This window comes from Dufourea novaeangliae, unplaced genomic scaffold (assembly GCF_001272555.1).
Source record: "Dufourea novaeangliae isolate 0120121106 unplaced genomic scaffold, ASM127255v1 scaffold299, whole genome shotgun sequence".
Lineage (NCBI taxonomy): Eukaryota > Metazoa > Arthropoda > Insecta > Hymenoptera > Halictidae > Dufourea > Dufourea novaeangliae.
In genome coordinates, this window is record NW_015374192.1 from 114,697 (window position 1) to 129,996 (window position 15,300).

A 15,300-nucleotide genomic window follows, 5' to 3' on the forward strand; every position below is an offset into this window, starting at 1 on the left:
ATACGGTAATAGTAGTACTCGAGGGGCATTGACAGTAGTTGTCCTTCAGGGAGATCGATTCATACGTCGGGGATCCTGGTAGAGTGAGATCTCGAGTATATAGTTCGACGATCTTTGGTTTCGTTCGGACGTCTGAGAAGTATAAGAAAGAATCGTCGCACGGTCCAAGACGAAGCGATAAAGAGAGGCAGGCGTCGTGAGAGTAAGACGGTTGATAACGAGTTGCTGGTTAGACTCTGGTATTCTGACACTGTCCTGGCTGACGGCAATCAACAAATTGTGTCACCATGTTCCCAGTGGTGTATCGTTAGAGCCACGATGTTAGTGGCGACGGAGGCATTCAGGAGCTTATGAGTCCGGGGTTACTGCTCTCTATCCCTGTGGGCTGTGCTTCGTGGGTCGAGAAGCTTTCAGGCTTCCCGCGGAAGGCTGGAAACTGGTCTGCCCGTGGACTCGTGGGGATGTTATGTAAGCTGTAGTTGATCAGGCAGAAACGCATACACGCGCGAACATGTCGTGTAGTCAAAGCCGCGGAGATCTGACCGGAGGATACTCGCCGTCAGTGGCTGGAATCGCGTAAACGCGTGTGCTGAACGCGACCATTTCGAACGATTAAATGCTCGTGAACACGGGGAATCCGATCGAACGAAACGCCGTATAAAGTGAACGATCATTTCAGGTGATCGAGTTACGTGCGCCAGCAGTGATCCTCGAAGGCTGCTTGAGGACACCTTGTACCCTTGGTTCAGTTTCGACGAGCTTCTGAGCTATGAAGAGGATACGCGACTGAAGACCGAGGACAGGGAGGAAGACGACGAGAAGGAGTACGAGGAACGTCTAGGAATGTCTTCAGCTTCGACCAACAAGCTGCAAATTTTGTGGGATTATTTCATTCATGCGGAGCCTCAGAGTTACGAGGTATATAATCAATCTTGAATTTAGGATGTCAAGGGTGATCCTTTTCTTTTCGCATCGTTTCTACTGTTCACTTTTCGAACACGGTCTTCGTAAGAACGATTGTCTCGTTTTAGGAACGAAGGTTTTTTTTGTTAGAGACGATTGCTTTATCGAAGACGAGTAAAGGAAATCCTTTTCAGTTTGATCAACGTCAAGCAACATTCACCTTGATGCACTGTCCTTTCTCTTTCGAGTTCTATTAGCAGCGTCTATTCGCGAGAATCTCCAACGATAAGCATTCTTATTTAAATGCATTCTTGATTAACGTGTCTTCTGCGACGTTCCACTATGCAAGATTTCGTAATCATCGACAATGATCGTTCCCCACGGTTAAACACCACCTTAGCTCCGTATCGGGATGACATACAAGTTACCCGGAGCTGGCATGTCAATACTTCGCCCACAGGTAGCGAAATAACGCGTGATCTCCCGGTATTGTATAACGTAAACACTATCGATTTCTTCGGGCGCGATTGTTGAAATAACAGTGGAGAAGATTCGCAACCGATCGAATTGATGGATGTTCCTTTTAGCAAGATAACTGTCTCGTATCAATGAAAAATCTTGGTTAACGATTATGCCACTCAGCTGTAATGTTTCTAAATTAAAAAAAAAACGTTATCACCACGAACGTGGTTTCTTCTTCGTGCACGAATGTAATTGTTATCCGTCAAAATTGACACAAAGCTCCCGCAATCTACGATCGACAAGATGTTCTAATGGGGGTCTTTCCGTTGTGAATCATGTATTTACGCTTCGAACAAACGCGATACGCCGCTTATTGGTGCACAAAATTTCCTTTTCACGCTTCCAAAGGGTTAAATTACAAGCGTTTAATTAATAATAATAAACAGGATCGCACATGCCACGGGAATTTATAGAGCGAAATCACATTTTAGAAACCTTAATCACCGTGTTTTCGGTCGCGAAATTTATCGTGTCGATTATTTTATCGGCAACGCGTACAATAATCGTCATGCATTTCGAAAATGGAAGAAAGCCATATCTTTCTTCAGTACCCTATATCTACTATTTCCTCGTCTGGTTCGTATCTCTGTCGTAACGAGTTGTTTTCTTGCTACCGTATCGAATCTGGTGCGCATGCTGTCGTCGAAAAAAACGAGTGAAATTATTTATATTTATATAGACTATGCTAATTAGTTGTTCGTTAGCGTTATCGAGCTCTGGGTATGAACTTTCGATTATCAGAATTTCGATTTCGACTGGCCAGTGATTCGAGCGAATCCTCGTACGAATTACCGTATCCTTTTTTCGTTACAGAAGTCATCCTGGCTGGACGTATTCCTCGCCGAGCTTCTTGCTCAAGTAAGAGAAGGCCGGGACGTGAAAGATGCCCTATCGTTTTGGTAAGATTGGATAGAGTACCTACTCGATTCGATTTAGATAGTGCGTCTCCCGGTGACAGATTTCTCACGATTAATTCTTGCAACGAAAAAAATAAAATCAAGGCTCGAAATATACTTCGCGAACGTAATTCAACCACAATCACGACGTATCGTGCTCTGAGAAAGTAGAAAAGGAATCAGCAACGTGGTGATTTTTACGATACGTCACGGCGATCACTGACCGCAGAATGATAATACGATCTCGTGTTTGCGGTCTCGATGCTGAATGCAAGTTTTTACGTTCGACTGTTAGTTTCCACTCTTCCTACTTTGCCGTCGTCACTTTCTCACGTTTGCACTCGCCATAGACTTCATATTTTCGTCTAAATATTATAGGGTAGAGAGTTCGATAATTTCGTGTCTACTCGTGTCGGGTCATGAGTATATGTATCACCATTCGGCGTACAATCAACTTTCGTCACAGAACTTGTATTCCATTTCACGTACAAATCTTCCTTCGAAGATATCACGTCCACCACTGGAAATAAGATTGCATACAGCGCGGACGTTCGAACAATAGTTTGTATCCGGGACGATAATATAACGATAAGAGCACCTTGCCCGATGGATAAGATTACAGATATAAAAAGACGTAGTATGGAATTATCCATTTCAGTTTGGTCGCCGGTGGCAGAGTTTCTACCCTTATAGCTTGCGAGCTGCTCTCTGATGTACACGAGCTCTGCGCGAAGAGGCTCGACGGGGACGAGCTTATCGGATTGAGGAAGTATTTGGCTCAAGATCGCGGCTGGCGTTGCCTGGCGGTTCTGCAATTGCTGGGCGTACGTGGTATATCTTGTGCGCGCGAGCTGGTCGCTCTGTTGGTGGCTCTCTATCCGGTCGCCCTTCAAGAGGAGGTGAAGAAGGTCGATTTCGCAGGTTCGAACGGTTCCGGGCGTACTTCCGCGTTCGTCGGGCCGGCGCGCAATCCGTATGTAAAATTCCACTGTAACGACGACACCGTCGACACGGTAGATATCGTGCCGCACGCGAAGCGCAAGGCGACAAAGTCTAGCCGAAACGGTGTTTCCTACGAGGGCAATGCTTCGACGAGAAGAAGAACGGGTCGTAGACATAGTATCGGTGCCAAGATGCCGATCCACCATAAGCAAAGATCGTTCGGTATGTTCGAAACGCGGCGTACCACGCCGGAAACCGCGAGCAGCGAGTCCGAATTGCTGACAGACGGTATAGATCAGGCACGGTCGCTCACACTGAAGATCCGCCTGAACCCGATGGATTTCGAATACTTCACGTCCGTTGTTAGAAGCGACGAGGAACAAAAATGGCAAACGGCGCTCTATGAGCTACCAACACGACCGTCGAAAAAAACGCCGAGGGATTACATAGACGAGAGGATCAAGAACGTTCTGGACGCAAGGATCAGCAACTTCGAAACTAGTCTGTTAATTATCCAGCTACTCCAGGGACTGCGGGATTACGATACGCCGGCCGAGCAGACTCCGGCCGTGCAAGTTTTGAAATTCGCCTTGGACACATTATGGTCTCTTCAGTTTGGCATAGACGGTGCCGGCTTGAGCGGAACGGAATGCGCCACGTTAAAGGCAGCGGCCGCTAGGCTGATGCTCACAGCGTTGGAACGCGTACTGAGAGCGGACGAGCCGACCACTGCGGTCATTCACAATGGTTTACTACCCATGACTCTAAGATTACTCGAAGATGCTTGCAGCAAACCGGTGAACGTGTTCTCGCCGGAGGAGGGCTCGCTGCTACAAGAGTTCATCTTCGCAACCATTTACGGCATCGTGACGTTCCTTTATTGTTTGCTACATCAACAGGGTGCCGCTATAGAGAAGCTGTCCGATTTTCTGGAGTTGTTTCAGCTGTTCACCGACAGCCAGGATGGTAAGCTCGTCGAAAGAACCATCCTCGCTATTGTTGATCTGCCGAGCGTCGATCCAACGAGGTCGGTTATCCGCGCCAGAAAAGTCATCGATATGATAGGTGCGTTAACCAGCGGCCTAAAGTCCGTGCGACGTGATATTTCGCACGCGGCCAACTGCAACCGAACGAAACACAAATCCTGCATCAATAACATTCAGACGCATCATCACTCCGACGTATTTGGGACAGCGTACGCTCAACCGATCGTCGGTGCCGTTATGAAACAGGCATGCTGTATTTCCTCTCTGTTCGTGACGCTCACTAATCTCCTGAAAGAGTCTCATCCTTTTACCAGCGAGCTGCAAGTCCGACTGATCAAAGTCTCCACGGCGGCGGGCACCTGTTGCTGTTGCCCGCCCAGGATACTCATGTTCAACGTCGTGTCTCTTTTGAAGAGACACGATCCGGCCACTTACGCCCCAGCCGTGGCACTTCTCGAGCGTATCTTCTTCAAGGAACTCGGTGCTCACTCGGAATTAGACCTATGCACCACCTGCGACAGGCCTACGACATATTCATGGGACTTTCTCGAGATGTACGCTGAATTACTAACTCCCGACGAACCGAAACTGTGTTACGCTGTAATGGCGCACCTTCTGAAGATAGGGCCTAACTCTAGATACCAAGTTCGACGGGAACTGTTGCTGAAAGTGTTCTACCCCACCTTCCTGAATGCTAAAACTTACTACGCCTCCGACAGGAGTAACGCGACTGCTAAGTTTCTCATTCAGGCCTGTCTATCCGTGATATCCTGTTTAATCGTGAACACCCAGATATGCGAGGGGTTCACGGAAATAAACGGTTTGGAAGAGGCGTTGACCTTACTATCGGACGCCACTTTCACGAGAACCGTGTACGCTCTTCTAGAAGTCACAGTTATCATCGAGATTTGGAGGTCGTGTCCCGCGGAATCTGATTCCGAGAGTGGCGAGAAACCCGCGTCGAAATCTTTATTCGACTCCCTCGAAAAAGAAACGACAGAATTATTGCACAATCTGGAAAATCCAGGGCAAATCGATGAAATGCAACAGACATTCCAGCGAGAAAACAACGATCAAATTGTCGAGCAAACAATAAATACCAGTACCGAAAATGATTCTCAAATGGAAAGTGGCGAAACGGATAGTTCTGTCAGTGCGATTTCATATTTTCCGGAAGTATTCGATCATCTTGAAGCTACAGCAACATACGCAGAAGCTGATACCGATGCGGATACAAATAAGAAACTGAATCTGTATCAAGCGAGCGCCGCGTGGAGAGCCGCGGCCGGTGTAGCTCTGAGCAGTCCGAAATTCCGAATGGAATTGTCGCTACACTCTATATCGGAGAAATCCCTGAGGCTTTTCAAAACGTTGGCTATACGTATTTCCACGGGCAGTATTATAGGTACGTTTCTAAAACTGTTCAGATCAGATTGAATGTCGGATATAAAAATATCTGGATTTATATTAACATATTTGTCCCTGCTTTTAGATACCAATAAATCAGCGCACAGACTCTTCGAGGCTTTACTCACGTGCTGCTTGACGTCTCCGTTGTGTAAGTACTTTTATATAACGAACGCGTGAATCACAAGCATTTGGAGTACGTTTCTGTTCTACGTGCTACCGGATCGCGCGCAGCTGCGGATTATAATCCCAATAAGCTCAGAGAAATCGTTCGCCGTGAAAATAGTTCACAGAACGTGCAGCACCGGTAAACATCTCGAAGCTATCAAACGTCAATCGAGCTTACCCTTTTCCTAGAATCGTAGTACAGAGTAATTTTCACTAATGGCACGTTCGAACGCTCTATTGTTTTTACGAGTAATACATATATAAAATGACGTGCGGCGCAGGTGACTGCGATGTAGTCATGGAGCTGAGAAGAGCACTGATGGAGATCGGCGTCAAATTGGGTCGTGGATTGGCTGTGATCGTGGAGGCCCTATTGAAAGTCTCTATGCTGAAACCTACTCAAGAAGAAACTATACCACAGTACGCTCGGCCTAGGGTAAGTTCCTTCGTGTATTCCATATTGAACGATTTAGATAGCCGCTTGGCAACGACTTCGTCCGTTTAACTCTGATCATTTTTCGTTACAGCTACCGATCATGACGTTGGACGCTATGCCGGATTGTGCCGCGGACGACAGCAGCACAGGCGAATACGTGACTGCCGACGATGGATATGAAGCAGACATCGAAATACCAGGAAGAAGTCCTCACACAAACACCGTGAAGAGAAGCAACTCTTTGGGGCCGGTGGTCGAGCCCAGGGGCAATGCAAACGCACACCCAGCTTTGTGTTCCTTGGCGGTTGATCTCCTGATTCACTTCAGTGAGCAGTGAGTTTTTAAATGTTGTACAGATCCGTGATGATCGATAAGAGTTTCAATCAACGAATTTCTTCCTCAGAGGTTTGGACGCAGAAAGAGGAACTATCATAACTGCCGGCTTGAGAAAAGTTGCGGCTACCTGCAGAGAAAGTGCCTCGAGTTGTGCCACCCTAGCAGCTTCAGGAGTGATTACAAAACTATTAAATGGCTTCAGGGATATATTCACTAGCAGAGATCCTCAGTACCAAGGTTCTATTAACATGAAAAAATTATATTTATTTAATACCAAGACGATACTCGCATTGAATTTTCACAGCTCACCGTAATGTATTGTAATACCGTGTTTCAGATCTGCAACACGCTGTTCTAGAAGTGTTCACATTACTAGCGACGCAATCGATTTCATCGTCAGAATTAGTCACGTACTTGTCCCTGTTCAAAGTCGATGCACCTCCGCTTTTATCGCTACTTGAACCGCTTTTTCATCTCGTGCTAACTGCACGACCTCAACCGAATTTTATCCTGTCGTTCCCGATGCGTGCTGAAACGAAAGTAACGCCAAAAACACAATCGAAAGAGTACAAAAACGTTGAGAAGACGGAAAATCTAGTGAATAATTTTCGGACCAAACACCTCGCCTCAGGAATATGCAGTCCGTGGTCTGTCTACGCAGCGTGCTTACCAATTGGTCCTGAAATCGCTTGGCCAGTTTGGCTACACGGTTGCTCCGTTTCTATGTGGTTAAGAGTTGAAAGAGGATCACCTGCGTCTGGCAAAGGAACACTCATCAGTACGTCACCTTTACTTGACTCGGATAGTGAAAGTTTGTCCGATTGGGGCGTACTGTCCGATAACTGGAGTCGCGAAGGTGAGTAAAACACAATACCCTAACCGAACTAGCAGGTTTAGAATACGTGTTTACTTTAACGTATAACACAAATGCAGCAATAAGTGTTGTTTTTCGTTTAACGCATGCTCCTCAAATTATCGTGGAAAGATCAATCAATGTCTGATATTTTCTCCGGTACGTCAGTCATAGCAGGTTCGACGTCACCGCCTACGCCAACGTCGATTATACATTTGATGTCTGTCGGATTTGAGTCTCTGGTTCTCGAGACATGGTTGGATCTGCGATCAGGTGATTAACTACACTCGAACGTTACAATTAATCGCACATCATTTATTGACCGTGACGTAGTTACATCATCTTGATTTCGTCTTTTAGATAAATTAATCTTACGGTTAACACGGCCAAGCGACAAGACGAATCGAACGGTGTCCGAGACATCCATAACCGGTATGCTTCCTTCTGGCCGATGGCATCACTTAGCACTGAATTTTAAGGACACTATTCTAAACAAACGTAGCGCCGTGGTTGAAGTTGTCATTTGGGTAGACGGATGGAGAGAAATCAGTGCACAATTGCCGTTCGACGGTTTATTAGTGAGAAAACCTGGAACTACATGCGTTCTATTAGGACAAGTCGGTTCGAGTAGCATCGGTGCTTGGTATCTTGGCAACTTAATGGTATTTAGGTATGCATCTTTATTGCGTGGCGTTATGGTAACAATTGATTAACGTATTCTGCGTACCTATTGATAAACGAATTACTTTACAGGTGTCCGGTGTTTACGAAAGAAAGGGCTCTGTACCTAGCGAGTCTCGGACCTAATTATACTAATCTCGCGGAATGTGTTTTGAACACGGAGAAGCCAGATTTTGCACCGTTAATTGCATCTGGAGCATTGGACGGCGTTCGAGAAATACGATTCGGTAAGTATCATAATTTACTTATGCGTTATTTTTATCTTGGGATATTGAATAGCATCTATATTCAACGCACAGAAGGAGGAAAATTCGATACGAGTCGGAGGAAATCATACGGCGGAACGTACTTGAGACATGCCATCGAGACGAAAGTGTCCGACACGAAAATTGATTGGGACACTGTTATGGATGCTACGAATTCTCATCTGGGAGAATTACAGAATAATCTACTTCTAACTTACGAAGCACAGAATCCCAATACCGTGCATCTGTATCCTCAAGCTATCGCGAATCCTGCTGGTAAGTTTTCAAGTTAAAGCTAAAACATTGTCGATGTTTGGAGTCGTCAATTTTTACGTGTAAATATCGTATACTCGTTTCTAGCCGTGGTAAGAAATCTATTTCCGGGTCAACCAGGTTTTAGGGTTGTCTCTGCGCCAGAGCACAGAGTTTCGCAACAACCGCCTTTGTCTGTGGCTCCGATCCTGTCCGTTCAATTAGAATGTCAACAGTATAGGGGTCTGGTACCTGCAGCCACCTTAGTGGGCGGAGTGCCCATATTTCTGTATCTTTTTGCAAGAGTAAGCATGACCCCCCGTGTACATATATACATAGAATGCACAAGCGTTTGATCGGTAATAAACGGAATTTTATTGCACCGCAGGTAGTCGAATTGAATTCCACCGAGGAAGAACAAGCGTTAGCTCTCTCGATAGTTCTGCATTTAATACGAAATGATTCCGAATTGTTGAATGAATATCGATCAGAAGGTGGGACATCGTTAATTCTACGTGTTTTAGAATCGTCTCGATGCCACGCAGGTAGACATATTCTGAAAGCAATGTTAGACGCAGCTTGTGATAGTTCGATCCTAATAAAAGATATCGGTAGCGGCAATCATTTGGTGTCGCAAAATTGTGAAGCCGTCATCACGGATCCTGAATTAATCAAAGGCGCGCTGACCGCGTGGAGAACATGGGCTAAATATGACACATTGAACTTGCTATTGCAAGCGTTGCTATTGCTATTAAGAGATCAGCACTCGCAGCGCGAGTTTAATGCGTCTCAATTGAACAGAGTAGAAATCGTCGACACGATTTTGACGTTGTGCAAGGTAAATTTTGAACGATCTTTCATGTACCAAACCATTTCAAGTACAAAATACAGACGTCAGTTTTTTTTATATCTTAGGAGCATTTCTTGTACGAGGAATTGGGAGCTGCACTAAACTCTTCAACGGGAACGGCTGTTGTAGAGTTAATAAGAGCACTTATGGGCGCTCCTCCAGAATTTGCTCACCTGGTGGCTATCACTGATTTTCTAGTTCTCGTACATCAGGCATCGGAAACATACATCACACATTCTAGGCACAATATATACTTTCTGTTACCATCTCTTGGCGAAAAGAAATTAGTAAAAATCAACTCGACAGTAACCACCAGTTCCTCGGAAGAATCGATAGGAACCTTAGAGAACAGTAAATTGAACAAAGGTTTAACGAATGCACAGGTTGGTGTTTATTACAAAGAACTGTGATTAGAGTTGAAGAAACATAACATTATTTAAGTGTATGTCGTTTGACAGATACAAAAAAGTAAAATGCCAAAGAGAAAAGAACGTCGAAACGGTCCCCCTCAAGATACCAGTGCTGGAGAAGATTCTGGAATTGCGGCTAGCGATGGCTCTAATCCTCTTAGCAACGTAAGTAGAAAATGTTTACCTTCTCTTCCTATTACTATAATCACTCAGCATAATTTTATTATGCAGGAAAAGCAATCCACATGGACGGACGAAAGAAGAGCCTGCCAGGGCCTAGTTTGCGAAGGTCTCCTACTACTACTTCGGGATGCAGTCAGAGTGTTACCCGACAGTCAAGTTGGTTCGGTGTTAAAACATGTTTTAAGAGCTGAACTCTTGCTCGTGTTGGCAAACAATCCTGATGCTAGAGTTCGTACAGCGTTGATCAAGGTATTAGACGACTCATAAGAAAATAATACTCTCTGTAATCGCATCGATATATAACAGTGAACGTTGTATATAGGTCGTACAAACATATTTGCAACGCGCCAGCGATGAAGAAGTCAACAAATTTATCAAGCAAAAATACTTCATGCACTTAGCCAATCAGATAGCATTGTATCCTGGAAGCGAACCGCTCGTAGTGGCTCTGGAAAATCTAGCTTTAAGGGGACCAACAGTGGCTGCGATACCACCGTTAATGGCTATGATTGCGAAAGCGGCAGCCACTGAATCGAACATAGCCAGGCCAATAGTATCATTTATCACTGATATAACTGGGAAGGTAAATAGTTGCAGATGAATCTTTTAACTACTATTAAACGAAAACAAGAGAATGCATTAATTTTCATTTTAGAATCCCAACGCTTTGAGAATGCTTTTGGAACAAGGGCTGATCGAATCGCTGGCCCAAGCATTAGTCGGTGGAGCACACAAGGGTGGGTCTACATCCCTCTGCCGAGATATCCATGTCTTATTTTTGGCTATTGCTACGAAAATGTTAGAATCTCCAGGAAATCATCAAGTACAAGCTATTTTAGACCTACATCTGATACTGAATCACGTGGAATTAAAAGAGAAGGCTTATTGCACGAAGAATAGAACTTGCGTGTCAGTCGTGAGGGACGCACAAGTTGCCCTCTTCGATGGAGAACTCGACATACTCACGGCTAAAGTCTCGAATCAGTCGGGCTTCCGTTTACGAAGCACGGCGTCGTACCTAGCGTCAGCGTCTCATATAACTTCAGGTAACAATTGTATCAATGAAATATAAAAGATCTAAAACTATCGATTACTTTACAATCTTGTACGTTTCAGTTTTCACAACGTCTAGCGATCAAAGCGATCACGGCTCTCGATCGTCCAGTTTCACGAGTTTGCACGCACCAGCGATCGCAACGATGCGAGAGCCAGGCAAAGGGGAACTATTAGACCGATTCCGTATTATTCTAACCCGTGCCGTTGAATTCATAACAACCGCTGATGAATCGCCGACTGGAAACGAGTTACAATTGACCAAACGATTATTTTCGATTTTGTTACACGGTTTCTGTAATCCGCTCGAAAAGAAGAATCATTGGAGCAGTGGATGGTCGACCAGACACGCTCTAAGAAAGTACACGGCTAAGATAATGGTGTGGCTTCTTGGACCGCATCAGAGTAATAACACGCGAATCTTTGCCGTTCGATCGCTGATGGAAGAACCAAAAGCTCGTGAAATATTATCTTCCCTTTTGGAAGTTCATCCTCAGGTGGAACAGAAATTTACAGTGTTCTTTTGGGATCTGTTGCAAAGACGGGACGAGATGCCCAGCGCTGACGCGAGAATATGCGCGGAGCTGAGAGAAGCTTTGAACATATGGGACTTGGCGAAAGGCATAGAACAAAGTAGCCCAGGAATGTGGAACGAGGAATTGGCGCTGCTGAGACGCGAACTGATGAGGGACCGTGACATATGGATCGATAATAATCTTCCAGCTATCCAAAGAATCGGTAACAGGTTCGATGTGCTCGCTAAACAACTAACAGAGAGTGCGATGACCATAACGCGAACCGTGGTAGAAGAACAGAATCAAGAACGGAAAGTATTAATGGAAAGACTGAAACACTCGAGGGCAATGGAAGCTCAGGCTGTTGCCAAATGGAGAGACTTGACCAAACGTTTGACGCACGAAAGAGCTCCCTGGCATTTTCCAAAAAGTTATCCAAGAAGCTGGGAATTGGATCCAACGGAAGGTCCTGCCAGAGTCAGAATACGTCTCCAACGGTGTCACCTGAACATCGACAAGAGATTCTTCATGGCAGACTGTCAAAATAAATTAGAAGCAACGGAAATCGAAGCGCCATTGTCTTACTTATTCATGACGGATCGCCAAGACGCGAATGCCACGGCGTTAATCGAACGACTACATACCAGCGAAAGAATACGTAAAATGTCCCAGGCGCAAGTAGTTACGCCTAGAGCGGAATTAGCCGGAGAAGTTCTTATCGGCGAGACTTGTCTTTACTTTGTACCTGATAAACCCGATGTACCGTTGCACACGGACATAGCTCTAGGTGGATTGGACTTGGCTATGGCGGGTGGAACAGCTTGGCGTCTCGAAGACATTCGAGAATTGCACAGGCGTAGGTATCAACTAGAAGAGAGGGCCATTGAAATATTTTTAATCACCGGAAGAACTTATTTATTAGCGTTCAACTCGTCCAAAGAAAGGGACGAATTCGTGACAGAATTGTCCGCTTGCAATTTACCGAGGCGAGTGCCTGGAGACGATTTAAACGAGGCTATTACGCTGTGGCGAAGTGGAACTTTAACTAATTGGGAATACATAACTTGTCTGAACAAATTGGCTGGTCGTTCCTATAACGATTTGATGCAGTATCCCGTGTTCCCATTTGTATTAGCCGATTACACCAGTGAGAAAATCGATTTAAATAATCCTAAGATATACCGAAACTTCAAACGACCTATGGCTGTGCAGGATAAGAAGAACGAGCAACATTATATAAATAATTATAACTATCTTAAACAAGCGCAATTAATCACATTACATCAAGAACCGTATCATTATGGATCGCATTATAGTAATTCCGGGACGGTATTGCATTTTTTGGTACGATTACCACCGTTCACTAGCATGTTCCTATGTTATCAAGATAATAACTTTGATATTCCGGATCGGACATTTCACGCACTGGCAACAACATGGAGATTAACTAGCTGCGACTCTACGACCGACGTGAAGGAATTAATTCCGGAATTTTTTTATTTGCCTGAATTTTTATTAAACTCCGAAGGATTTAATTTTGGTGTGCGGCAAAATGGCAACAGGGTGGGAGACGTTGAATTACCGAAATGGTGCGGAGGTGATGCAAGACTTTTCATTCTTGCTCACAGAGCAGCATTAGAAGCAGATGTCGTTAGAGAAGTTTTACCCTACTGGATCGATCTAGTTTTTGGATTTAGGCAGACAGGAAGACCAGCAGTGGAAGCAATTAATGTTTTTCATCCTGCAGTAAGTTAAAGTGATTGTTTTTTAAATTCAAAATTCGACATAAAATTCATTCAACTGATGTTTTTAGACCTATTACGGATTTAACGTGGAACAGATAGCGGATACTGTAGTACGTGAAGCTTGGGAAACTATGGTTCGAACTTATGGCCAGACACCAGCGCAACTGTTTACAGTTGCTCACCCACTACCACTACAGAACCTTGGAAATAATGTTTTGCATACGTCACTACCACAAGTAATCGAAGGTGTAGATGGTACGCTTCAATTTTGAAACGTGTTCTTTATTTTTATATGTTCCGATACTGAAACTCAAATTTTCTTATTACGTTATTACAGGTATAAAATGGGGAAATTACGTAGGTGCACCCAGAAATGAACCAGTTTTATGTTGGAAGCATAAAAATAGGGCAACATTAGCGAGTTTGGTTCCCTTAATGACGGGGGATGTTTTCGGATTACCTAGTTATACTACTCTTTTACTTGGTTACACGAAAGAAAAAAGTGCGTCTGATCTTTAATCTGATCATTTTTACATCATTAAGTATTTTATAGTTCGTTATTAATTCCACGATTCGTAATGTTTTCAGGCGCGAGTATGTTAAGTGGAACGTCTGTATTGGGAGCTGCCCTGGTGTCATGGAGCAGTACAGATGGAATTGCAAGACTGAAATGTAAAAAAGAACAACCGCCAAAGCCATTAATTAAGTCGTTAGGTCTCGATCCAGTACGTAATACAATTTTCGTTTCAAAATGATCTATTCCATTGAAAATTTGGTAACATAAAATCATATATCCCTTGTTTTAGATTACTATTTTAGGATCTGCTCCAGATTGTGGGCAACTATGGGCAGGTCACTTATCTGGTAGAATCACAGTGCATACGTATACCGTGGTAACAAGCAAAATTGATTTCAGTTCGGCACCAGCGTGTGTGCTTTTGGCTCACAGGAGTAGAGTAATAACGATATCTCTTTCACGGGCATTTAGTATAGCTGTTACCGGTGATGCAAGTGGAGTTATTATTATCTGGGACTTGAACAGGTACATATTTGTTAATATATAAATGCGAACCTGCATAAAACTCTACGTTAAAATAATATATTATTTCGTTGCAGTTTAACATACGTAAGATCGATATCTTCCGAAGAGAATTATCCTATTCAGTTACTAGCGATTAGCGAAACTCTTGGAGATATTGCAGTTACGTACGAAACATCTAAGACAGTGGAGAACGCATCTTCCAGTCAGTCAGAACTGAAAGTATTTACAATAAATGCGAGAGCTGTTGGTTCTGTTTTATCTAGGAGAAAGATTACAGCTCTTTGTTACAGCAATGCGCCCGAGGGAGTTTCCGTGAACGTTATTGCGACAGGGTTAGATAACGGAGTGATACGATTATGGAGTAGCTGGGATTTAAGATTAGTTAGAGAAATTAAAAATGGCATCAAAGGATGTGGAGCGGTAATCGCGATCGCGTGGTCATTAGATCAGCATCATTTGTACGCAGTTACGGAAGATTCGACTGTTCTCATATGGGAAGGATCGAAACGTTTGAGCAACGGTACATCCAAATTCGTTAACTTAACATCCCTCTAATGTAAATAAATGAAACCAAGAAACACTCGTTTTTACCTTATAGATATCGTATTGAACGGAGAAACGCGTTTTATGCAATCAATACGGCATCAATGTCGCATTTGCACTTTTATGAAAATAAAATCGCTCGAACTTATGTCCATTCGCTAGAGAAATAGTTTCGTATCGCGTTTGCATCTGTTGAAGAAAAAGCAACATGTTGAAGTATTATTTTATTGAAGCTTTCACTACAATCATTTATCATTTTTGTTATGTTTCTAGTAATATATCTGCATCTATATTTTTATACTCTGTTGTATTAAAGCATATAATGCACTTAT

At 44.0% G+C, this 15,300-nt stretch overlaps 1 protein-coding gene across 1 annotated transcript; it reads left to right on the forward strand.

Moving 5' to 3' along the window:
- The first annotated feature begins 678 nt into the window (after positions 1–678).
- Positions 679–15,107, forward strand: LOC107192216 (lysosomal-trafficking regulator). Its single transcript, XM_015581426.1, has 25 exons — positions 679–918; positions 2,239–2,324; positions 2,980–5,654; positions 5,742–5,807; positions 6,106–6,260; positions 6,352–6,593; positions 6,664–6,833; positions 6,934–7,452; positions 7,618–7,722; positions 7,810–8,119; positions 8,203–8,357; positions 8,430–8,651; positions 8,736–8,932; positions 9,016–9,465; positions 9,543–9,860; positions 9,936–10,052; positions 10,119–10,319; positions 10,393–10,653; positions 10,726–11,116; positions 11,187–13,384; positions 13,452–13,638; positions 13,721–13,885; positions 13,972–14,108; positions 14,190–14,425; positions 14,500–15,107. Exons 1-25 carry the CDS (start codon positions 844–846, stop codon positions 14,978–14,980), a joined length of 10,119 nt encoding a protein of 3,372 aa, XP_015436912.1. The 5' UTR covers positions 679–843; the 3' UTR covers positions 14,981–15,107.
- The last annotated feature ends 193 nt before the right edge of the window (positions 15,108–15,300 follow it).